Raw genomic sequence first — 24,575 nt, forward strand, 5'->3', positions numbered from 1 at the left:
CAGCCCAAGAACCTTGTAGGTAAAAGAAACTGCTATCCATGGGAGATGCTGCAGTTGCATATTTCCTCTCTGTCCCAAAGTTATTTAAAACTGCAGGCAGGGTCTGTAGGTCTGGACCTGATAATCCTACAAGACAGCAAAAGAGTGCCTTGGAGATGCTGAGTCAGTGATCCATTCAGAAGGTGGCAGAGAGCTAGTAGGAACTTTTTTAGCACAATCAGCTTACGAGTCCTCAGGGCACTTCACCACCCTGCTTCAAGATGCCACAGCAGTGCACCGAGACAGTTGCAGCATGTGCACAGCTCTGCATTACAGTCACACCAGGAGTGTGCCTTAGATATATGCCCTGGAAGATATACCGTAGATAGAGGAAGCTTCCAGGTATTTAAAATGGGTAAAGGTAAAGGGACCCCTGACCATTAAGTCCAGTCGCGGACAACCCTGCGGTTGCAGCACTCATCTCGCTTTATTGGCCGAGGGAGATGGCGTACAGCTTCCGGGTCTTGTGGCCAGCATGACTAAGCCACTTCTGGTGAACCAGAGCAGCGCACGGAAACGGCGTTTACCTTCCCGCCAGAGCGGTACCTATTTATCTACTTGCACTTTGAGGTGCTTTTGAACTGCTAGGTTGGCAGGAGCTGGGACCGAGCTACGGGAGCTCACCCCGTTGCGGGGATTCGAACCGCCGACCTTCTGATTGGCAAGCCCAAGAGGCTCTGTGGTTTGGACCACATTGCCACCCGGGTACAACGTATAATTTTGGCTTCAGATGCTTCATTTTAGGACCCCTGCCAGTTTCATGGTGTCACGAGGCTTGTTCATTTTTAAAGCAATGTTAGTGGCAAAAAGGCTTGTCATACATAGGCACCTGGAAAGCTTCACATCCCTCATGCTCTCAAGTCTGGCACAGTTATTTGACTCGGAGCTTGTCCACTCCACACTTCCACCTGTCCCACCACTTCCTCCTGGAGAAACTCGCTCCTTACCACTGAATCAGAGCAAATGTCAACCAGGTTTTCCATGGATTGGCATTTACTCCAATTCTATGCTAAAGAGTGGGTTTTCCTGGGGAAAATGATGGGGGAAAGAGAAAATCTCTCAGACTTGTGTGCCTAGAAAGCACATGACAAGTGGAAAATCTCTAGGACCTATGCTTTCTAGGCCTGGGACAAGCAGAGTGTGGAGGAGCCCTTTTTAATAGGAAGGGGAGGAATAGTCTATAGCAAATCTAATAAACCACAGACTTGCTCAGATACTGGGAAATCACCGGGGGGGGGGGGTGAGGGAGAGGAAACGCAGGTTGCTCTTTTCCTTTTAAACAACCTTTAGCCTCCAGCCAGCCAGATATGGTTTATTACACACACACTTCATATGGTATCTCTCTGTTCTGTTTCTAATATTTGGAAGGAAAATGCTGGGTTAAGACAAGGGACTGACTAACGGTGAAGTTACATAGAAGGGAATAACAACAAATGCTGCTGTAATGAGGTTTGCTAATCTATCTGAAGCTATTTGTATAATGAAAATTCCAACAGACAGTTTATAAAAAAGAGCAGAGGGTTTGCATTATGTTTGGGCATTTTCAAATTTACACAACTGTGATAAGGATGGTACAGATGCCTCAATAGTGTTTTGTCCCTCTCTAATGCTGGCAATTAGAGAGTAATCAGAGTCCTGCTGCTCATTAATGTTTAGTAGTCAATTCTACAGACATTTATTATCATCTTCACTTATTATGCACTGCTTTCATTTGTTTCAAGTGCAATTTTAATAAATAGATGTTGAGCTGTGTACTGGAGTACTGAAGCCATTGCACATCCATCCTAATCCACAATAATCCCAAATAACCCCCTATCCAGCCGAGAAAGGATGGAAAGATGGCTTTAAGGAGAAAGAACCGGGTTCCCAACGACAATCACTGCAAGTGCTGCTCTTGCTACTGGATTCCATACCACATTACAGGACTCTATGAAAGTGCTTCTCTGGTCTTAGTACTATTAAGAACATGAGAGCATGCAGCTCATGGACTGGTAACAGCTCTCCAGGGTTTCAAACAGGCAACATTCCCAGTCTTACCTGGAGATGCAAGAGATTGAACCAGGGACCTTTTGGATACTAGGCATAGAATCGTAGAGTTGGAAGGGACCCTGAGGATCATCTAGTCCAACCCCCTGCAATGCAGGAATATGCAGCTGTCCCACAGGGGGATTGAACCTGCAACCTTAGCGTTATCAGCACCAAGCTCTAACCAATTGAACTATCCAGGCTGACACTGAGCCACACCCTTTCCCTGCACTAACACTTCCTCCACCCACAAACAGAGATGGATGATAGTATTTCATGCATCTGATGCTGCAGATGTGATTGGTGTAATTCACATGCCTGTCTGGGAAGACCGTGTGAATGGAAGATGGCATTATCTCTCTTCCATTGTGGGTACTGTTGGACTGCACTTTTGCTTTTACTTCTGTTCTGTTCTCTCCCGGAGCTGATGAGAGAGGACGCCATAATTCTTTGTCTGTACATAGTGTGTAAATAAATACGTACGTAGATTAGCTCTACGATTTCTCACGCTTCTTACTGTGTAATGCTAGAAGACTAGTGTGCATATAAAAGGTAAAGGGACCCCTGACCATTAGGTCCAGTCGTGACCGACTCTGGGGTTGTGCGCTCATCTCGCTTTACTGGCTGAGGGAGCCGGCGTAAAGCTTCCAGGTCATGTGGCCAGCATGACAAAGCCGCTTCTGGCGAACCAGAGCAGCACACGGAAACGCCGTTTACCTTCCCGCTGTAAAGGTAAAGGGACCCCTGACCATTAGGTCCAGTCGTGACCAACTCTGGGGTTGCGCGCTCATCTCGCATTATTGGCCGAGGGAGCCGACGTACAGCTTCCAGGTCATGTGGCCAGCATGACAAAGCCACTTCTGGCAAACCAGAGCAGCACATGGAAACGCCGTTTACCTTCCCGCTGTAGCGGCCCCTATTTATCTACTTGCACTTTGACGTGCTTTCGAACTGCTAGGTTGACAGGAGCTGGGACCAAGCAACGGGAGCTCACCCCGTCGCAGGGATTCAAACCACCGACCTTCTGATCAGCAAGCCCTAGGCTCTGTGGTTTAAACCACAACACCACCTGTGTCCCATCTGGTTGGGAGCATGCTGGAGAAGGAGGGAAATGCCTTCTCCAGAGCTGTGCAGGACAGCAGAGGCTGCAGGAGCACCTCAGGGCGTTTTCCAATCAGCAGAGGAGAGGGGCTGGAAAGACCTGCAACCAAACCCTAAATTCCTACTTGTGGAGAGTCAAAAGCAGGGTTTGAAATTAGCAGGGCTCCAGGCACATTTTGCACCTAAAGATTCTCCAATTGAGAGCACCTCAAAAAGTCCGGGTGTCATTTTTTGCGCCTGGCTGACACTCAAGGATTACTGAAATGTATGTGCTTTGAAGCCTCAAAGTATATGTTAAGGATAGACAATATGTTGATGAGTTTAACAATAAAGAGTAGAGTGTTTTGAAAACTGAAGTACAGTACCAATATTTTTATTGCAAGCACCAAATTAAACATGTATTAACAATTTCTGCTAAAAATATGATATTAACACTGTGTCACTTACATGAATTGCATATTAGTTCATGCTTATCAAAATAATAAATAAAAAGTTTTGCCACACACACACCAGTGGCGACTAGGCATTCTGTTTGGGTGCCCACAACCCAGGTCCCAGAAGCCATTTGGCTCCTAGCTTTACTATCCCAGTTTCTAACCTACTGGTCAAAAGTTCCTTGCTGCTTCCAATAAGAGAGGATGGCTGTGTGCTCCTGAGTGTGTGTTTTCTTTTCCTTGCACTATTGTGACTGGCACATCACATTTCCTGGATTCTCAAAGCAAAGTATGCACTCACTGAACTAGCAGGTGGCGGGGGGGGGGGAGCTTTCATAAATTTTATCTGGAAAGCTGAAGGAAATAATGAAACAATAATTGAGGACCTGACAAGCATTTTGTGTGAGCTGCTGAACTGATTTTAATGGTACATTTTGGCATATGACTAGCCCATTGCTGCAAGTCAGAATTAGTTTCCAAGAAGTACTAAAAAGTAGCCCCAAATGACTGGCCTGGTAGCAATTCATTTATGATACATTAACTCAAGCTGTTCTTCTGCATATTTCCTTGATGCTGCACTATTCCAGGGTGACTTTAGACCTTAATCATATTCATATTTAGGATTACATACACAGATCTCACTGCCTCATTCTCAGGGTACTGGATGAAATTCTCTCCTGATAATTGATTTTAAGTTACAATGAACTTAAACACTCACAGCCCTCCGGTAGTCCTCTTTAGAGGAACTGTTCATTGTGTAATGTCTCACTCAGGAAGATAATTAACAGCATTTGCCCCTCACCTAAGACATAAAACATAGGAATTGGTTCAGTGCTGAATTGGTTCATTGCCTTTTTTAGTCTTCCCTGTTCAGAATATGAGTCCATGGCAACTGTATGATTAATATCTATGGGTTGATAAAACTAACTATTCAAGTCAGAATCCATAATTACGGTGATAATAGGATAATAGTGAGTGCAGGCTTGGAGATTTTTAATCAGAGCTTAAGGATAAGAGTTCAGAGTTAGTTTCCTATCAAAATATTGTGTCTGCAATGATCATCTAAAAATCTGACAAACGTTAATTTCTATATACTACAGTCAGTATAAATCCCAAAATACTTATTAATAAGCAAATAAGGAGATACGGTCTCCTAATTTTATTAGTTTTCATGATCAATAGAGAGCAGCTTAGTTTTCAGGTATAAATTCCAGTTCCAAATCTATGCTTCGGTATAAATTCCAGTCCCAAATCTATGCTTTCGGGTTGGTTTTTTTGCACACAGTGCAAAATCTGGTAAAATGTGGACTGGACGAGGTAACTGTGATGTGGATTTGTAGCTGGTTGACTGACCAAACCCAGAGAATGCTCACTAATGATTCCTCATCAACCTGGAAAAACGTGACAAGTGGGGTGCCACAGGGTTCTGTCCTGGGCCTGTTCTTGTTCAACATCTATATAAATTACTTGAATGAAGGAATTGATGGGATGCTAATCAAATTTGCAGATGATGCCAACCTGGGATGGGTAGCCAGAATTAGGAATCAATATGACCTTAACTGATTGCAGAACTGGGCCCAGGCTAACAAAATGACTTTCAATAGGGACAAATATTAAGGTTCTACAATTGGCAGGAAGAACCAGCTGCACAAATATAAGATGGGGACACCTGGTTTGCCAGTAGTACCAGGGGTCTTGGTGGACCACAAGCTTAACATGAATCAACAGTGTGATGCAGCAGCAAAAAAAGCTAATGCTATTCGAGGCTGCATCAACAGAAGTATAGTGTCCTGATCAAGGGAAGTCAAAGTACCACTCTATTCTGCCTTGGTCAGACCACACCTGGAGTACTGTGTCCAGTTCTGGGCACTACAATTGAAGAAGGATATTGACACGGCAGAGTACAGAGGAGGGTGAACAAGATGATCAAGGGACTGGAAACCAAGCCTTATGAGGAATGGTTGAGGGAGTTGGGTATGACTGGCCTGGATAAGAGGAGACTGAGAGGAAATATGACAGCCACCTTCAAATGTCTAAAGGACTGTCACATGGAAGATGGAGCAAGATTGTTTATTCCTGCTCCGGAGGCTAGGCTGCAAGCCAATGGCTTCAAGTTACAAGAAAAGAAATTCTGACTAAACATCTGGAAGAACTCCCTTGGATGGTGTTGGACTCTTCTTCCTTGGAGGTTTTTAAGCAGAGGTTGGATAGCCATATGTCATGGATGCTTTAGTTAAGATTTCTGCATTGCAGGGGATTGGATGAGATGACCCTTGGGGTCCCTTCGAATTCTACGATTCTATGATCAAACTGAAAAATTAACAGCAGCCTTCAGAAACCTCTGTTGTAATTATGCAGAATGCACAGGAGGTGGTGGTTTGTAGATTTCTAATTTTATCACTGTGTGGATCCAGGAACCAGAAACAGCCACACTGCAAACCAAATGTACACATTATTCAATCTGTTTGATCAAAGATCCAGCAAAGGCAGAAGTTTATTCCCAGTGTCAGTACACTAAATCCCTCTTTCAGTCGCAGATATACATCCCTATAATGGGTTCAATTACTACAGATACAAAGCCAAGTAGTTCACATTGATATAAACAGGTCTTAAATGCAAACTAAACTGGACAACATTGCTCCAGATTGCATTCATTCAGAAAATAGTGCTAAGTATATTCTGAAAAGAAAAAGGCTGAACATTTAAAAGGCCTGAGACAGATATACAGAACACAGCAGTTAGTTTTGAAAATCTTGGTCTGAGATTTTGGACACTAATTCTTTCCAACTGGCTTTTCATCATCATCACACACACCCAAGAGGGGAAAAACACCTAAAGCAAAGTATCACATACCCCCATTTTCCATGTTGTCTTTGTGTCTTTTAGGCAATAAACTGTTTTATGCTTATTGCACTAACTAAATGTATTACATGTTAACCAAAGCCACAGCCGTCTCTTCGATGCTTGACTAACTGGATTAACAGAGGCCAAACCCGCTTCAGCCTGGTCACAAGGTTAATTGTTACCTGATTATACTGAGTTGATGGAGATTAGCTTGCCAAGGTACACAGTGTAAAGCTTTAGAGATCTTAAATGTGCCAGGCCTCCTTTAAATAGTGCTCCAGAGCAAGAGATCCACCAGAAGCTCTTCTTTATCTTCTATTTTGTACAGCCAGAGTTTTCAGTGTTTCCATGACAAGCATCAATGGTACAGAGGCTAAGATTAGAAGGCTATAGCAAGTATTTCTCTGGGGAAAGGCACTCAATGAGACTCTTATAAACAAACCTTCAGGGAAGGGCCATAGCTCAACGGTACAGCACACGTTCTTCATGCAGAAAGGTCGCAGGTTCAGTTGTCAGCATCTCCAGGTAGGACTGGGGGGGGGGACTTCTTTCTGAATCCCTGGAGAACCATTGCTGAGTTAAATGTGTTTGCTTCCTCTTGGTAAGAAAATCTACCACGCTGATGTTTTCCTCCATTCAAGCCCAAATCCTGGAATATGATATCTCTGATACCACATCATGCAAATCCAAATCATAGTTCTCCTAATGCAGTTTGTGGATGTCACTATTGCTGACTTGAAGATTTCATTTTTGTTACCTTGCCCCAAAAGTAGCCAGTCCTCTCTGCATAGCTGTCAAGTTCTCCCTTTTTTAAGGGAAATTCCCTTATGCTGAATAGGCTTCCTCGTGAGAAAAGGGAAAACTTGACAGCTATGCCTCTCTGGTTCTACTGCAGCTTCCAGACTCACCCAAACCAGTCATAGGGAGGGGCTGGCCCATCCATGAGGCGAGGTGAGTTGACTGCCTTGGGTGGCGGGATCCACAGGGGCAGCAGATCCCAATGAATACCTTTATTCCCCACTTGTTCCTGATATAGATCTCACCTGTTCTTCCCTGATGGAGAGGGGGGAGCACCATTTTGCAGTTTGCCACAAGTACCAAAAATGTCTTTGGCCAGCCCTGGTCATAGGCAGCTTCAGGGTTTTGTGTTCTTCCTCTAGCAGAGGGGTAAGGGAGCTCCAATTTGTTTCTCAGGACCCCAAACACCTATCTACCTCCCAACATCCAAAGCACATGCTCCTCTGGGCAATGCCTAAAGCTGACCCTCTTGCTGTCATGTGCCCACCCTTGGGATTACACAGTGAACTATATATCCAAGAGATATGTGCCCCAGATTGTATTTCCCAATTCCCCACATGCTGCAGAGATCCTAAAGCAGCAAAGTTTTCTCCTCAGACAACAGACACTTAAAGAAACCTTATTTTCCTAAATCTTCCTTCCCACCCTTAAAAACAGACAGAGAGAACATGAAGAATCTGTGAAAGAATTCATTAAGACTGATATTTCAGGTCATAATAAAAATTAGGCCATGCCACTAAAGAGAGCAACTATCACTTATAGCTGTTGTCTTGCAACTAAAACACTAGCCTGCAACAACTGCATGTACCCAAAAATTTTGATGTCTAGTGACTGAATCTTGTTAATTTCAGATGGTTGATTAGTATATACAGTACCACCTCTTTTTGATCTCAACTGGCACAAGAGTCCTCCCTTCTGTCACCAAACCAAGTGTGTATATAGTATCTTAAACCTAAAAAGGCTGCCCTGCAGATCCCCCCCCCTCAACTCAGGGAAGTTTGAGGTAAGCAGGTGAATAAAGGTGGCACTGATGGATTCTCAGATGTGTGCTGAGAGGGAGAGATACAAGGAAAGCAAGCAGAAGCTTTGAAAAATGTGGCTCTTTGAAATTTCAGAAAGTGCATTACATTGAAAAATATCTTCGGAAAAATTGTTGCTCCAAAAAGTAAGAGAACATGACTATTCTCAAAGCCATGACAACTATTTACCAAAGATGTTCTGCAAACAATACAGATGATAAACTGATGAGAACACTAGGATTGTTAACTCATTTCATACTTCTTCAGAAGCACAATGGAGAATAATTTGTAGACGGTGGCCATAAATCCCTTTCAATGCCTCTTTCTTTCAGGAATGTATTATTCCTATTAATCTTCTTTGAATCTTCTATGAACTTTTAATCATTTGAGTTCAATCTGAAAGCTGTGGCTCAAAAGACTGTAATCCAAAAGTGAAGAAATTTAGAGTCCCAGGCAAGGAGTAAGTTATACCAGTATGCTGTTGTTGCTGAAGGAAGTACTAAAGGAAGTGGCAGAAAATTTGTATTTGAAATTTTGTAGTCCATATACAAATATCTACGCATGTCCTCATGTATAGCTGTTCATGTTGTTATAATTATTATTAATGATATCATTCATGTTAACTTGGGTTCCTGTAACTTTGTCTTTATATATACAGTATAACTTTGTTATTTATATGAACAGTAATAGAACAAATCACCAAAAGTACCTAATCTCCAGGAAATAAGTTCATTTTTAAAATTTTGTACACAGAAAAACCCATACATGCTACTAGGTGAGAAAGTGAATGGATTGGCTAAAGGAGAACCATGCCAATTCTTTATTTAGGTTTTCCGAGATAAATCTTGTACAACATGATGAATGAGCACTATGGGCACATAAAAGGTTCTCTCTTATAACAAGTAATAAGAACAGTTGATGAGAGCTTTGTTTAGAGCCTGCAATGAGACAGAGGAATATGCAGCTATTGGTTTAGAAACACATTGTCCCAGGTATCTGTTTTTAGTAGATAGCAGCCATGACAGATATTCAAAAGTAACTTGGAAAAAGGTCGTTTTTGAAGGCCTATCTTCAACCATGCTGAATGAAGCAATCTGTTAGAAACATTTCCTTTTCTCTTCATTCAGTGACTTTTTAAACAGATGTTTATGCAACAAAACTTGCTGCGAATGCAGTTAGCAAATCTACTTCAAAGCATGGTCACTTATGGGTTAGGAAATGTGCTGATCAAGTGAGTTTTCTTGCAGATAAAGACTTGCAGAATGCTGTAACATGGCTGCATTTGTACATCACACTTAACTAAAAGTGAAAAACAAATGATTAAAAGTAGCTGTGGGGCCAGACATACACTTAGAATTGAGGAACAAGACACCTTAGAGCACATGCTCAGCCCAGGGATATGTTTTCAGTACCAGAACTGAGCTCACAGTTTTTGTCACTCACAAAGCTCCTCATTTCCTCCCCAGGTTTTCTTCAATTCAATGGCCTAATTTGTGCTGGAAGAACCTTTCTCATTCACTGTCATTGATAAACAATTGGGACTCAGAAACTCTTACCTAGGTAAGCCCAGGTGAGCCTTGGACTCACACCCTCCTCCTTCTCTGCACTGATGCAGCTTTTGCATATCAGATTGTCATGTTATCTGAATTGACAAACTATGGCCAATGTTTATTATGATTTGTTTGAAACAACCCTTACTGAAGTCATTGAGCCAGCAGCTGGCAAGGCTTACTGTCACTTCTCAGTTAAGAACCCTCAGTTGACTCTTTATAAAGGTTTGGAGGAAGATTTGCACATGGGGGGAGTATTAGTGAGGACTTCTCAAGGCAGTTCAACAGATTGCCTTTAGCCATTTCAAGCATCCGACAGACTTTTGAAGCCAGTCCAGAAGAGCAGGAAAGCAGATAAATAGATTCACTGGAAGGCACAAGTTGAACCTTTTTGTTTAAACCAGCTCTTAGCTCTCAGGGTCCCATACATGTTTGTAGAAGAAGTGTAGCTTATAATGTCTTGGAGATGCTGATTCTGCCCTCCATTCAGAAGTTGGCAGAGAGATATTAAAAACCTTTTGAGCATAATCAATTTATGAGTCCCCATGGCATGGCATTTTGCCACCCTTCTTTTAAGATGCCAGAGCAACGCACGGAGACACTAGCAGCATGTACTCAGATGTGTATTACATTCACACATGGAATGTGTTTTAGACAATTGTTCTAGAAGGGTACAGTTGTTCCTTCTCTTTGGGGATGAAGTTTGCAGGTATTTAAAAATGTCACATTGGGTATAATGTATAATCTTGGTTTCCGATGCTTCATACTAAGACACCTACCAGTGGTATGATGTCACAAAGCCTGTTCAGTTTTAGAGCAATGTCAGTGGCAAAAAGGCTTCTTGTAGGCACTTGGAAAGCTTCACCTCCCTCAAGGCACTCAAGTCTGGCACAGTTAACTGATGAGAAGGGGAGGAATAGTCTATAGCAAATCTGATAAGCTGCAAACCTGTTGAGATACTGGGAAATAACTGAGGACATGCATGGGGAACCTGTGGCCCTCCAAAGCTTGCTAGGCTACAGCTCCCATAATTCCTGACATCTGTCTATATGCTGACTGTGGCTGATGGCAGTTGTAGTTCAACAGCATCAGAAGGGCCGGAAGTTCCTCACCCCTGACTATGAAGGGCACCAGAACATAAGAGACTGATAAATTCCTTTATCAACTTTGATGCAACCGTGCTCACTTTGTAAGAGAAAGTTTGCATACAGAAGGTTGCAAACTGCACTCCTCAAAACTATTTTCCCCCTGTACAGTATAAGCATTGGGGGAGGGCCACAACCAAAAAACCTGGAAGTTAATTTAAAAAAGGATGATACCCTGTATCAAATTTTGATTGCCCTTATGCAAACACACCTGATATAATTTTGTGTACATCCTATTGTCCTATCATGATAAAGCAGATAGGTAAAACAGGTAAAGGACCCCTAGATGGTTAAGTCCAGTCAAAGGTGACTATGAGGTGCGTTGCTCATCTTGCTTCAGGCCGAGGGACCCGCCATTTGTCCAGAGACAGCTTTCCGGGTCATGTGCTCAGCATGACTAAACCGCTTCTGGCACAATGGAACACTGTGACAGAAGCCAGAGCGCATGGAAATGTTCCTTCCCACCACAGTGGTACCTATTTATCTACTTGCACTGGTGTGCTGTGCTTTTGAATTGCTAGGTTGGCAGAAGCTGAGACAGACCAATGGAAAAGCTGTTCGACAGTGGAATTTGCTGCCAAGGAGTGTGGTGGAGTCTCTTTCTTTGGAGGTCTTTAAGCAGAGGCTTGACAGCCATATGTCAAGAATGCTTTGATGGTGTTTCCTGCTTGGCAGGGGGTTGGACTGGATGGCCCTTGTGGTCTCTTCCAACTCTATGATTCTATGAAGCTTACCCCGTTGCGAGGATTCAAACTGCCGACCTTCTGATCAGCAAGCCCAGGAGGCGTTGTGGTCTAATCCATGACGCCACCTTCTCCCCAAATCTACAGGTGAGCCACGAGGGTGCACTTCAGCAAAGGAAGCCAGTGAGAGCTGTTTCAGAACCATGGACAGAGGACAAAGAGCACATTATGTGTTCCACAGAGAATCTCAAAAACAGAAATGATTATTGAGCACTAAGACAACATGGAAAAAGTCAGGACCATTCAAACACAAACACACACTGCAAATTGTACTCATTATGTAAACATACACAAAGAGAAAATAAAATAAAATATCCATAAAACAGCTTCTGAACACAATATTAAAGTGCAATGAAAAAAATCTAACTTGACAACGTAACACAAATAAGCAAAACAATTGTTGATCCAGACTACACTTCTCTGGCTCTGACCTCTTGCTGTGGAGTACACAAAACCTTAGTGGGGCATCTGCTCCAAAGTCCAACATTCTGTCATCTCTACCAGGGATTTTGCTTATGTTAACACACCAGCTCTTGGACACAAGTTTATCAGTTCCTTGATGAAACTAAGCTAGGATGGAGGCAGCTATGAACTGTGGGGGTCTAGACTCAGAAGCTTGAGAGAAATGATGGTGTTCAGGCCCAGTGTTTCCTCAGTTAGCATCAATGACCTCTTGGTCTCTGTGTGTGTCACTCCTGGACTCCATAAGATAAAGACACCTATGAAGTCAAAGGAGATGCACTTCACAATTGGTAAGGATTTCTGTTCAACAGAATATGACTGCCTTATTATATACAGCCCAATATAACAAATATATTCCATGCTGAGTAAATAAAAAAAGAAGAGATAAGACGAAACATGATACTGTTTTCTATAGAATAGGGAACAAGAAAGCCCACCGTTTGGCTGATGAGGCTTTCCTTGTTGAATCCTCCACTTGTTACAGAGTGTTATTGTGTCCCCTCCCAGCAAGCAAAACACACCAAAAAAAACCACACACACACCCCAAACCAAAAGGGGAATCGCTTAGCCAACCACTGATGATTCACTCTTACTTCCTAATGAACTGCATTAAAAAAAGTAGCTAAATAGTTAACCCTGGCTTGACTGAATAGGCAGCAACAACCCAGCAAAAGCTATAATATTGAATTGACTGCCTGCTGGCATCACATTTCATCCAAAACTAATAGAATTTGCACTGGAGATGATAGAAAGGGCTACTAGGATCTTGATGGAGAGAGAAAATCATCCCACAGTGCTCTAACTACTCCAAATGGTTTATAGCAGAATTTGTAGGCTCTTGACAGGAGGAAATAAAAGAGACTACAGGGATATCAACAGAGCTGACAACCCTTCTGGTCTGATTGCAACTCCAGAGGCACTGTGTAATTCTTATAGAGCCCCTGCTCCTGGCATGATATATAAAGAATCACATACATCAAAACAAAGGTGATGTTTCTGTGTGAGGTCTATAATTGTAGATCTCACAGGTGAGAGGAAGGAAAAATCCCTTAAAGAGTTCCGAAGCTGGGGTCTGGTGTAGATTAACACCAGTAATTAACTGTGGTTAGCACTAACTGGAGTAACCTTTTACCAGGATTTAAAGTTAGTCCGTAAATCCCGATTGCAAGGAAACCTAGTTATTTCTAGTCATGATAAAATCTGGTGCCAATGAGATCCTTAACTCTAGTTATGACCAGTGAGGCAAGGGAAAGAGAATTCCTGCTAGTGAGGAGCTGTGAAGGGATTGGGGTGGGGAGGGGAGAAGCTAAAAAGCATGTTACTCTGCAGACCTTTCCCAGACTTGAATGTGGTAAAGCACAGCATTACATCAGCACTAGCTCCAGAAGGCACATAAAAGCAATTCAAGATCTTGACATTATACCCAGATGTTCAAATCAATCTAATGATTTATGCATCTTACAACTACGGATCTCATTCTCCTGTTTGTTCACTCCTTTGCTGAATGATAAGCCTCTGGTGAAATGCTCTCATTATGCTCAAATTATAAGCATTTAACAACTGCTTCTACTTCCAAATATGGGATGCTTCCATTTTTATGTTCCCATCGCTAGATTTTAAAAAAAAACACCACCAACTACTGGGTTATAGCTTATTCTTCTGATATGCTATCAGTCCAGCATGATCCAATTGCTGTGGACTGTGAGAATTACTCTAGCTTTTTTGCAGTCCACAAAGCAGAATCTGGTACACTCTGGGAGCAACTGAGAAAGGGAGGATTAAAAAAGGCTAATACTGTATCCTGAAGTGGTCAAAATATGTATCATTATAGCTAACTATTCAACTTCAAATATTGTACAAGTGAGGAAGCTGTTGCACCCAATACTTGTGCAGGAGGAAGGCAGCTAGCAAACCAATATTTGTCTTCCCCTCTTCCCCCTACAAAGGGGGTGTCTAACCTGTGGCCTTCCAGATGTTGTTGGGCTCCAGCTCCCATCAGCCCCAGCCAACATGACCAACAGTCAGGGATGGTGGAGACTGAGTTGTAATCCAACAACATCTGGAGACCACAGCCTCCCACCCCCAGCTATGGTTGGTTGGCATCCGTCAAGAGACAATGGAGCGTGCCTCTGGGGGGTGAAGTCAAACCACTGCATTAGCAGCACCGTAGTGACACCCCTCCCCCTCCCCATCTATACATGATCATTTACTGGAAATATTGTACTTTTTCCTTCCATAAGACATCTCTTGTATTTTCCATCTGAGGTACCAAATTTATTTCTACCATGGGATGATTGGCACCATCATAATAAACTAATTAGGCTCATTTTAAAACAAGAGCAAAATCAGAATCTGATCACCAACCTTCGTTAAGATTTTCAGTGAGCTAAACCTGTCACCAACAAATTATTCACCTTAAAATAATCATTAAAAGCTATGATACAATTGCTGGAAATATTTAAAATATTATTGCTACGTGGTGAAAAGCCCAAAGAAGGGGAAGGATGACTGCTTTCAAGCATCACTTGACAGCAGAAGTCACAGTGACATATGTCTAAAGGACAAAGCGAAGGTAAGAACCCACCCCCACCCCACCCCCCCACTTTAAAAGGAGTCTAAAACAGAGGCTTAAATTGCAGCTCATAATTTTTCTTGGAGCAATTAAGCTAAATCTGTCCGAGTAAGGCAGCAAAGAGATTGAGGAACATGACCAAAAACCTATCTGTGTTGTCACTGCATACCAAAGTTAATTTGCAATGCATGCATCCCTCTTTTCCTTGGCTATTTTGCGTTTCCCTATCAATTGGGCAAGGCGAGTTCTGCCTATCACAGGGAGGCACATTTCTGTTCACTGTGCTGCAGCTTATGGAGAACCTTCATTGTACAGACATATTGTGTCCTTAATGGGCACAAGGAACACCATTTTCAAGGAACACGTGGGTCATTACATCAATATTGGGCTACCCTGAATGAGGTGGGCAATCCTCATGCTTCAGTAGGACAGGGAAATATCTCTAGCTATCTAAACAGCTTCACATCACACACACACAAATTTTGGGAATGTATGTACTTCCATACAGGGCTTCGCTAGGGTCTTATTGCCCTTGTTGGAATTCTGCCAATTCAGCAGAAAACAGCTACTCTCTGAAGGTGAAAGAAGAAAAGCTACCATAGCTCCTCTTCTTTTACCATGTGTTGTATTTGCTATAGTATTGTATATCTCCTAGTACAGGCCTGTGTAGCCTTTGACTCACCAAGCTGAATGCAACTACCAGCAACAAATTTAACCTTAATTTTTTTTAAGCTGCTACCTGCTCAGAAATGTGAAAACAGGGAGCCTGTCAAGTACTGGTACCTTGGACGCGACAATAGATGGGTAGTTTGCTACATTCAGCCTTATAGGTCATGAGTTGTGCATGTTTGCTCTAAAATTTCCCTGCAGTGCCACAGTTCCCAAATCATCCAAACACTCCCATCTTTTCCAGGCCGTTTTCTGCTGCTGACTTCTAAGCCATACTAATCTCATAAACCATTCGGAAATCCTGTCCGCCTCTTGCTCTGGATTTTATGTGATGCATACATGTGTGGGTCTTCTTACCCTGTGCTCTACCTGTTTTCATAAATTTTGAGCACCACTGACTGCTGCATATCTATTTGCCCTGGGATGTTTGGGAAATTCCATTGAGCACCTATCTTTTACGTAAGCCATGCCCTCCTGGTAAGTTTTGAATATCAATGTTTCAGGATTCACATGCAAGAAGATATTGCTCTTCAAAATCTTTCTCAGCAATTCGCTGAATCCTATAATGGCTAGTTGCACAGGTTTTGCATTCTGTATATCATCAGCCAAAATAACTCCCTACCCTCCTTGCATATCACAGGTTTCATGGATGTTACTGCTTCAAACTTTGCTGAAACCATATTGTTATCATCATTTTGCAAATGGAAAAAGGATAAAGTATCTCAAAGGGTCAGAGATACAACAGAACCAAGGACTCAATAATGTGTTCCTCTAACCACTGTTCCATTATTTGAAACTGAACAATATTAGACAATTTGCAGAGAAAAACAGTTCGCGTCTTTAAGAACTGCACATGCAACAGAATAGAGAGCTAAATACGGAATTGTGCGCTTTAAAGCACAGATATACAGAGGATCAAAAGCCGGTGGGTATTATTTTCCGGTTTACTTCAATGGACCATGAGATCAGGAGCCAAGCAAGTATTAACCAAAAGCTGTATTCACTTGCATGTAAATGGGAAGAATGTTTTAGCTCAAAAGGCTTCTTTTCTTCTTTAAATTAGAGGTACCCTTGGAAACATAAGTGCTTTTTTTCATCTAATAACAGCCTGCTAAGATAATGGATAATAATAGGGTGTGGTATGTGTCGCATCACTGTTTCTAATTCATATTCTAATACATATTTCTGACATTCAATCTACTCCACATTTAGCTCCTCTCACACCTCTGCCTCACAAGACTTCCATTAACTCCAAATGACTTTGAATCAGATCTAAGAGGGAATGGCACACCTACTTTGAACATTAATTCTTGGTTATGCTGTAAAACAGAGACCTGTGACAGGCATGCATGCACACATATCAATGCCCAACAAAATAACCCCTAGCCCCTACAAGTAAGTGAACAGCAAGGCAAATCATCCTAATTCAAGCTGCCCGTGGGTTTTATCTTCTAGTCTTCCTCAGATGCCACACAAATTTTCAATGACAAAGAAACCAAAGCTAAACAAATGTTCAGTTCTGGAACAATATGCTTTCCAAATCTGCAAGAAGAAGCACTTGAATTTCTGCTTCATCTGCCAAGCACCTGCCATTTGGGCTTATCTGAGATCCACCTGGACACTGTAAATCTCCCATGTATCAGCTGGCTCACTTAACTAGCACTAACAGTGCTCTCATTTATCTCAACTTCTGATTTTCCAAATGTTTTGCATGAGATCAGCACAGAGTGGCAAACCTAGATAAGTTTAGATCCTTGACTTAATGGTCTTACAGGCACCCCCCTCCCCCTCCCAAATGGTGGCTATGTATATTACTTCATTTGGTAATACTTCTCCACTTCTCCTCCTCTGCCATTCCATGCTGTACAACTGATTGTACATTCCTGACACGTTAGGACAAAAAGCAAACAAAAAACAGTTTGCCAACCCTGATTAGTTTCACATTTTGAACTCATTTAAATCATAACCCTGCTGTGACTGCAGGAACAAAATTGAGCTGATTTGTGCTGCCCTGATAAAGGTGTTTGCATGAAAATAAGCACCACATTTTTGTAGAAAGAGGTAATATATTTCTTGAAGCAGAAACAATAAAATGAGCATCAATGACCAAGTATGTGTCTTGCCTGTCTGGTCCCAACTACCTATTTTGTTTAACAAAAGAGGAAGAAATTAGGAAAGTTGTTGCAACAATGACCATCACCCCCGGTTGGCTCTAGCATGCCCGTGGAAATCCTAGAGCCATTGCCACCCCCACCTGTCACTCTCTGGGTGTTCCTCAGTGAGCACCCTTGGCTGAGGAGCCCTGAGCTTCAGCCCTAAGGTCCAGTCCTAGCTGCAACCACTGTCCACACACTGCTTCCAAACTACCCAAAACCACAAAAGTTTAGGCTGCATTCCTTAGCAGATGTCCTAGAACCTTGGTTGAACTTCTCCAGAAGTAAACTTATGTTAAGTTTCAAGCCATGACTCTATGTAAGTGTTTATGCTACATAAATCCATAATGACCCATGGTGCTGAAACTTGGATAGAAAACACATTTCGTTTCATTTCTTAGCTAATTTCCCCAGGTTATGAAGACACTTGCAACTTTAGCATCAGATTCTATGGTAAAATTGTTGCAAATTAGCTATTTAAGATTAGTCAGTATTGAGGAAATGTCGGGCTTGGACCAAAGAGATCTAAACATAAATATCACTTCTATAACAGACATACTGAATAGTTTGGACAAATCCCCTTCTTACATACGTCCACTCCTCATATGTTAAAAAACCCAAACACCACTGTCAGAAAGAACTACCGTATTTTCCCATCTATAAGATGCCCCCATGTATAAGACGTCCCCTATTTTTCGGGACTCCGATTTAAGAAAATGGGGGGAGATGGCCCCTGTGTATAAGACGCCCTCAAATTTTGGACATTATTTTTAAGGGGGAAAACCTAGTCTTATACACGGAAGTATACACCCACAGATGGCATAGGAAAACAACCCATCATCATCAATAGGCCACTTCTCCTGTATCACCATAGTCCTGACAATATTCAACCAAGGCCCAGACCTGTGGCTGTGTAATATGCCTTTATCCACGTAGCATTACATATTGAAGTGCCAACAATCATACCGTTAGCAGAAAACTTCAACGAAATGAGGACACCACAGAACTGCGGCATCTGTTCTGGTCTGAACACATTTGCACGGGTCTTTCTCAACCACTAGACAGAAGGTACAAAAGGTACAGGCCCTCAGCTTGTGCTGATGCCCTGCCTGCCTCCCCGTCTCTTGCAGGCAAGAGACACTGTCCACACAGCAGCTGCAAAGATTGCAATGTAGGTGTGTGCTCTCTGCTCCCAGCTAGCCCCGCAGGCTCACCTAGACAGCACAACATCCCCAAACTCCATGAAGTCCCACAGCAAGTCCCTGACAACTATGCACAAGGTCTAAGCACTGAAGCAACATTTCACAGGCTTTCCATTACAGGATCCCAAACATGCCCACAAGGCATGGCAAGCTTTCCTGCAAAGGCTGCCCTGTGGCATTCAAATCTGAAATAGTCGACAAGGATTTGGGGACCTTTTGGAGAGTTGTGAGAAAGAGAAATCTTGACAGGTCCTGCTTTTCTCCTCCTCGGGCAACACTAGGACGCAGCAAACTGCACCTACCTTGAAATCCCCCCCTGCTGCACAACTCTCTTTAAAGTCCTGGCCACCTTACCTTTTGAAGTATATATAGTCGTGCTTCAAAATAAGGGATATTTATTAACATAAGTGGTGGTGCCTCCTCCCACCCCTTCAAATAAAGGTTGCATGGAAAATTACCTTCGCGAGGGGAAAACAGGAAAGCGAGGCGGGAGGGAAAGGCGATGGACTTTACCTCTGAGAAGACGTATAGAGGTAACACGAGGATGGCCAGGAGCAGGTCTGCCACGGCCAAGCTGACGATGAAGTAGTTGGTGGTGGTCTTTAGCGCTTTCTCGGTGCACACGCTGAGGCACACCAGCAAATTCCCGCTGATGATGAAGAGGATGAGGAAGACGCCGAAGACCAGCGCGGCGAAGTTGTAGTCCGGCTCCTCTTCAGGAGTGGGGCAGGCGTCGGTGGCATTGAAGCCGGGGGTGCTGTTGGCCCCCATGGCTCCCGCTCGCCGCCCTTTCACTCAGCACCCGCGTCCCGCCGACGGTCGCTTCGGCGCCTGACGAGCTACAAGGCCGAAGAGCTTCACTGCCTCATGATCCCTGAACGGCAGGGCTCGGCCGGCGAAAGAGAGTCACCTCGTCCCGGAGCTGCCTGGGCGGGACCAGCGCCCAGGCTGCCCCACTCCATCGCCGAGCCAGGGGAACGATCACGGCGAGCGAAAGGCGCGCGTGAATCGGGGCAAGAGAGACGCCTAGGCTCCGCGCCGCTGGGTCCCGCTCGCGAGGGACTTCTCAGCAGCCGGCGCGCTTTGCTTCTCGCCTCACCGACGCGGCGCGGCCCCTTTCCCGAAGTTTTCTTTCCCGCTCGACCCTCGCCAACCAGTCGGGCGGGAAGACGGAAGAAGCCCTCGAGGCTTCCTTTCGCGCGTCTAGAAGAGGAAACGCGTCCGCGCGCAACGCACGCGCCGGACCCTTGCAAGTCCCGCTCACTTTTTTCTCCCGCTCGAGCCCAGCTCTGCTGCCCCGGCGCGAGCTACAAGTGGGTCACCTCGAGGCGAGGAAAGCAAGCTGACTGGACGGACGGAGGGAGGCGCTCTATCGGGAAGGCCGGGCTGGGCGGCGTGCGAGGAGCCGACAGCCAATCAGCAGCGCCCTGCGCGGCGCAATCCGAGCATATTTGGGGAGCGGCCGAGCAGGAGACCCGTGGTTCCTGCGCCTCAGTGCCTCACAGCGCCTGGCAGGAGTCCCAGGCGACGACGCGCCAAAATCTGCCACCGGCAGCCCAGAGACCCCCGAGCACCCTGGCTTGAGCGCTCGCACGTGCCGCTCCTTAGAAGGTTTCTCGGGGCACGAAGTCGCCACAGGAACAACGAGGCTGCGGGGAACCTGAGGGGAACGGGGAACCTGAGGCGTTGCCAGACAATCGAAGGTCCCGAGAATTTGCGGGATTCCCACCCGGGGCCGTTACTGCGGTAGATGTCGCATCGTGGTAGGCTTCTTACAAATCTCATAAAAGGGAGAGGGCAAATAGCTACTGGCAAACAGGGTCAGGGAGAAATCTGCAAATACTGTAAAGGCATTTTCTCCCCTCCCGGAGTAAAGTTGCCTAGAATGGCTGGATGGCTCGTGATGGGCACAGCCTTTCTGCCTTTGACCTTATCTTTCAAAACTACTGGTGGAGAGATGCAGCCCTGCTGCACGAAAATGCATTGTCCTCCATACACTTTTCTTTTTCTTTTTCCCCTTTTAAAGATGGGTGAAAAAGTTCACGTTCGTAAACCTGCAGCTATTGGAGAGAGCAGTTGTGTTGCGTCATTCGTGACATCACAGGTAACATCCAGTAGGTGGCTGTGTGACACTAGTGCAAACTATACTCCAAAGAACAATTGCAACACGCACCTCTGCGGGAAGATAAATAGCTTTCTCAGGGAAGATAAGCACACAAACTCCATACAAAATATAACATGCTCCCTAGCACATTCAGTCTTCAAATAGAATATCCCAAGGCACAGCCAGGAGCAAAGATGTGTGGACTGGATTATCATGTTTAGGGCCTCAATGTAATTGGTTAATTTAAAATATTTAAATGGAGTCGAAATATGCCCTTGAATGATCAGGTAGCAAATTTTGAAGAAACACTATTAATTATTTTTAATGCAAGTGCTTACAAAAACTGGGTGGCAGATATGGGCGTAGTCAGGATTTTTGCTGGGGTGGATTTTTGCAGCCAAGGTGGTGGCGGATGTTGCTGTGGCTTTAAGAAGGTGTGTTTCTCCTCCTGTCCTCCAGGAGGGAATGTCTCCTCTAAGAAGGTGCCTGCTGTGAAACATGAGTGCATCATCTAAAAGCAAAGGAATAATGCTTTTATTATTTTATTCATGAATGCAGATTTAATCAAATAATTATAACTCATACCGTTAATGAATAAACTAATAAGCTTGTCAGTTGAAAGACCAGAAGCACAATAAGTGATTGAAAATGAAAGTGCAGCACTCATGAACTGAGTTGTGCAAAATCACAAGAAGAATGTAAATGCAGCTAATGTTAATTTAAAAATTATGTTAATGTAGGAGTCAAAATTGCAAAACATTTTTTTTGTGGGGGGGGGGTCTTTGCTGGCATACAGCCTGAGTCCAGCCTGAGTCCACTCCCTCTATTTGTTTCTTTCCTTCTAGCACAAAATGTGAAATGGTCATTGCAAAAAAAGCACTTTGGGAAATTACCTTTTATTGCCACTCTTGTAGGACAGAGAACCTGTTTCTTTACAAGTAGCATCATGGGAATTAATGGATTCCTCCAACCCTACCACTTAAAAAAAGAGAAGAAGCTGGAACAAATGATTCCCTTAAATTGTTGTTGTTGTTGTTTAGTCGTTTAGTCGTGTCCGACTCTTCGTGACCCCATGGACCATAGCACGCCAGGCACTCCTGTCTCGCACTGCCTCCCGCAGTTTGGTCAAACTCATGTTCGTAGCTTCGAGAACACTGTCCAACCATCTTGTCCTCTGTCGTCCCCTTCTCCTAGTGCCCTCAATCTTTCCCAACATCAGGGTCTTTTCCAAGGATTCTTCTCTTCTCATGAGGTGGCCAAAGTATTGGAGCCTCAGCTTCACGATCTGTCCTTCCAGGGAGCACTCAGGGCTGATTTCCTTAAGAATGGATAGGTTTGATCTTCTAGCAGTCCATGGGACTCTCAAGAGTCTCCTCCAGCACCATAAATTATTCCCTTAAATTATTCTGTGCAAATAACTTTTGCGGAAGATTCTTGTTTGTTTGTTTGCCTGTCTGTCTGTCTGTTTGATTAGTAAAAAAAAAAAAAAAAAAAGGTAAAGGACCCCTGACAGTTAAGTCTAGTCACAGACGACTCTGGGGTTGCGGTGCTCATCTCACTTTACAGGCAGAGGGAGCCGGAGTTTGTCTGCAGACAGTTTTTTCGGGTCATGTGGCCAGCATGACTAAGGTGTGTTTTTTATTGTTTAACCACATCAGTTAACAAACATGGATACATATGCTATAATGTTATTGTTTTAGTTAAATAAATTGTTTAAATTGTTATTAAGGAAATGATAATATTCCTCCTTTCAATAAAGTACAGCAGAAAAGTTGTCCAAATATAAACAGTTAACTTATTAAACCTCACAATAATTTCATAATTATGTGTCAGTGTATTTCTAATAGTACAGTGGTACCTCTACTTACGAATGGAGCTCCATCCGCCATCTTGGATGCGGTTTAGATAGGATTTTTTCTACTTACAAATATTTAGATAGGGTTGCTTCAACTTACGAATTTTTTCTCCCAATGCGGGAGTCCCAAGTCTTACTGACTAGTGATTTAAATCAAATCCACCCTGCTGGAAACTAATTGGTGCAGTCAGGCCAGGATTGGTGTTACATGCTCAAACCATCTTGCCCCAGTGAGCAACCTGGCCACTGAATTCTGCACCAGTTACAGGTAGGTAGCCGTGTTGGTCTGAGTCGAAGCAAAATAAAAAAATTCCTTCAGTAGCACCTTAAAGACCAACTAAGTTTTTATTTTGGTATGAGCTTTCGTGTGCATGCTCATACCATACCGGTATTCTTCAGATACCGTGTATCTGAAGAAGTGTGCATGCACACGAAAGCTCATACCAAAATAAAAACTTAGTTGGTCTTTAAGGTGCTACTGAAGGAATTTTTTTATTAGGCTACCTATCAGTTTAGCTAAACATGCCCCATCTTATAACAGTATATCAGAACAATTTAGGAATGGTCTGGTGCAGGCTTCCTCAACCTAGGCCCTCCAGATGTTTTGAGACTACAATTCCCATCATCCCTGACCACTGGTCCTGCTAGCTAGGGATCATGGGAGTTGTAGGCCAAAAACATCTGGAGGGCTGAGGTTGAGGAAGCCTGGTCTGGTGGCAGATCACTCAGTGATAAATAGGTATGGGATTTGGAGTGACTGTGAATAATAATAATGATAATATTTAATAATAATAATAATAATAATATTTATTCTCTGCCCTCCCTGGCTAGATCAGGGCGGGAGAGGTAAGGGACCAACTGTTTGATACGCCGGAGATGGGAAAATGCCGCCTTTGCAGTAGCTGCAACCTGCGCCTCCATGGAGAGGGAGACGTCAAAGGTTACACCCAAACTCTTGACAGAAGGCACTGGCACAAGTTGCCCCCCCCCCAACCCCATGCCGTCCCAACCCATCCAGAGGACCTCTGTCTTCGAAGGGTTTAACTTCAACCGGCTCCCATGCAGCCATCCAACCACAGCTTCCAGACATCTGGTCAGTGTGTCCGGGGCCAACTCAACAGATAAGAGCTGGGTGTCATCAGCATATTGATGAGAACCCAGCCCGAAACTCCGGACAATCTGGGCAAGGGGGCACATAAAGTTTTTTAAAGCATCGGGGAAAGGATTGTGCCCTGTGGCACTCAACACACCAAGGGGTGCTGCGACGACATCTCCTTCCCTAGTGCCACCCTCTGAATCCCCACATCAGCAAGGCGGTGCGCCAAAAGATTGTGATCAACCATGTCGAAGGCTGCTGACAAGTCTAAAAGAATCAGCAGTCCCGGCCCGCCTCGGGCCAGTTGTCTACAGAGATCATCTGTTAGGGTGACCAGAGCCATCTTGGTCCCATAACCAGGGCAAAAGCTGGACTGGAATGGATCCAAAGGAGCAGGTGGTTGCTGGCTTATCACCAAATACTTCCAGACAGGTAATGAAAGGAAGGCATCATTCTTAACAGCAAGTTAGAGTAGGAAAGGCAGAATGCTAAGGAACAAAGTAAGAGTATGGATTTGCAACATAGTGTTTGGCCATTAACTGACTGCTGTTTTTCTGATCGCCTTGAAACATTTTTGTGACGCTTGTCTAAACTCTTGTTAGAATTTGAGCTTTAATTAATTTAATTTAATTTACTTCTAGCTTTCTTCTTGTTGAGATAAAGCTTGAAGACATGGCAGTAGTGCAATTCTCAAATAGGTGTTTCTTTTTAAATTTTATCTCCCACCCTTTACTATAAATCAATCTCAGAGTGGGTCACAACAT

At 43.7% G+C, this 24,575-nt stretch overlaps 1 protein-coding gene across 1 annotated transcript in view; it reads right to left on the bottom strand.

The window, feature by feature from the left end:
* Positions 1-19,900, bottom strand: part of DRD4 (dopamine receptor D4) — a 35,393-nt gene extending 15,493 nt beyond the window's left edge. The window contains exon 1 of the mRNA XM_035124091.2: positions 19,270-19,900. Within this exon, the coding sequence (XP_034979982.1) occupies positions 19,270-19,527 (258 nt within the window). The 5' untranslated portion in view covers positions 19,528-19,900. The remainder of the gene's footprint in view (positions 1-19,269) is intronic.
* Positions 19,901-24,575: the final 4,675 nt, after the last annotated feature.

This window comes from Zootoca vivipara, chromosome 1 (genome assembly GCF_963506605.1).
Source record: "Zootoca vivipara chromosome 1, rZooViv1.1, whole genome shotgun sequence".
NCBI lineage: Eukaryota > Metazoa > Chordata > Lepidosauria > Squamata > Lacertidae > Zootoca > Zootoca vivipara.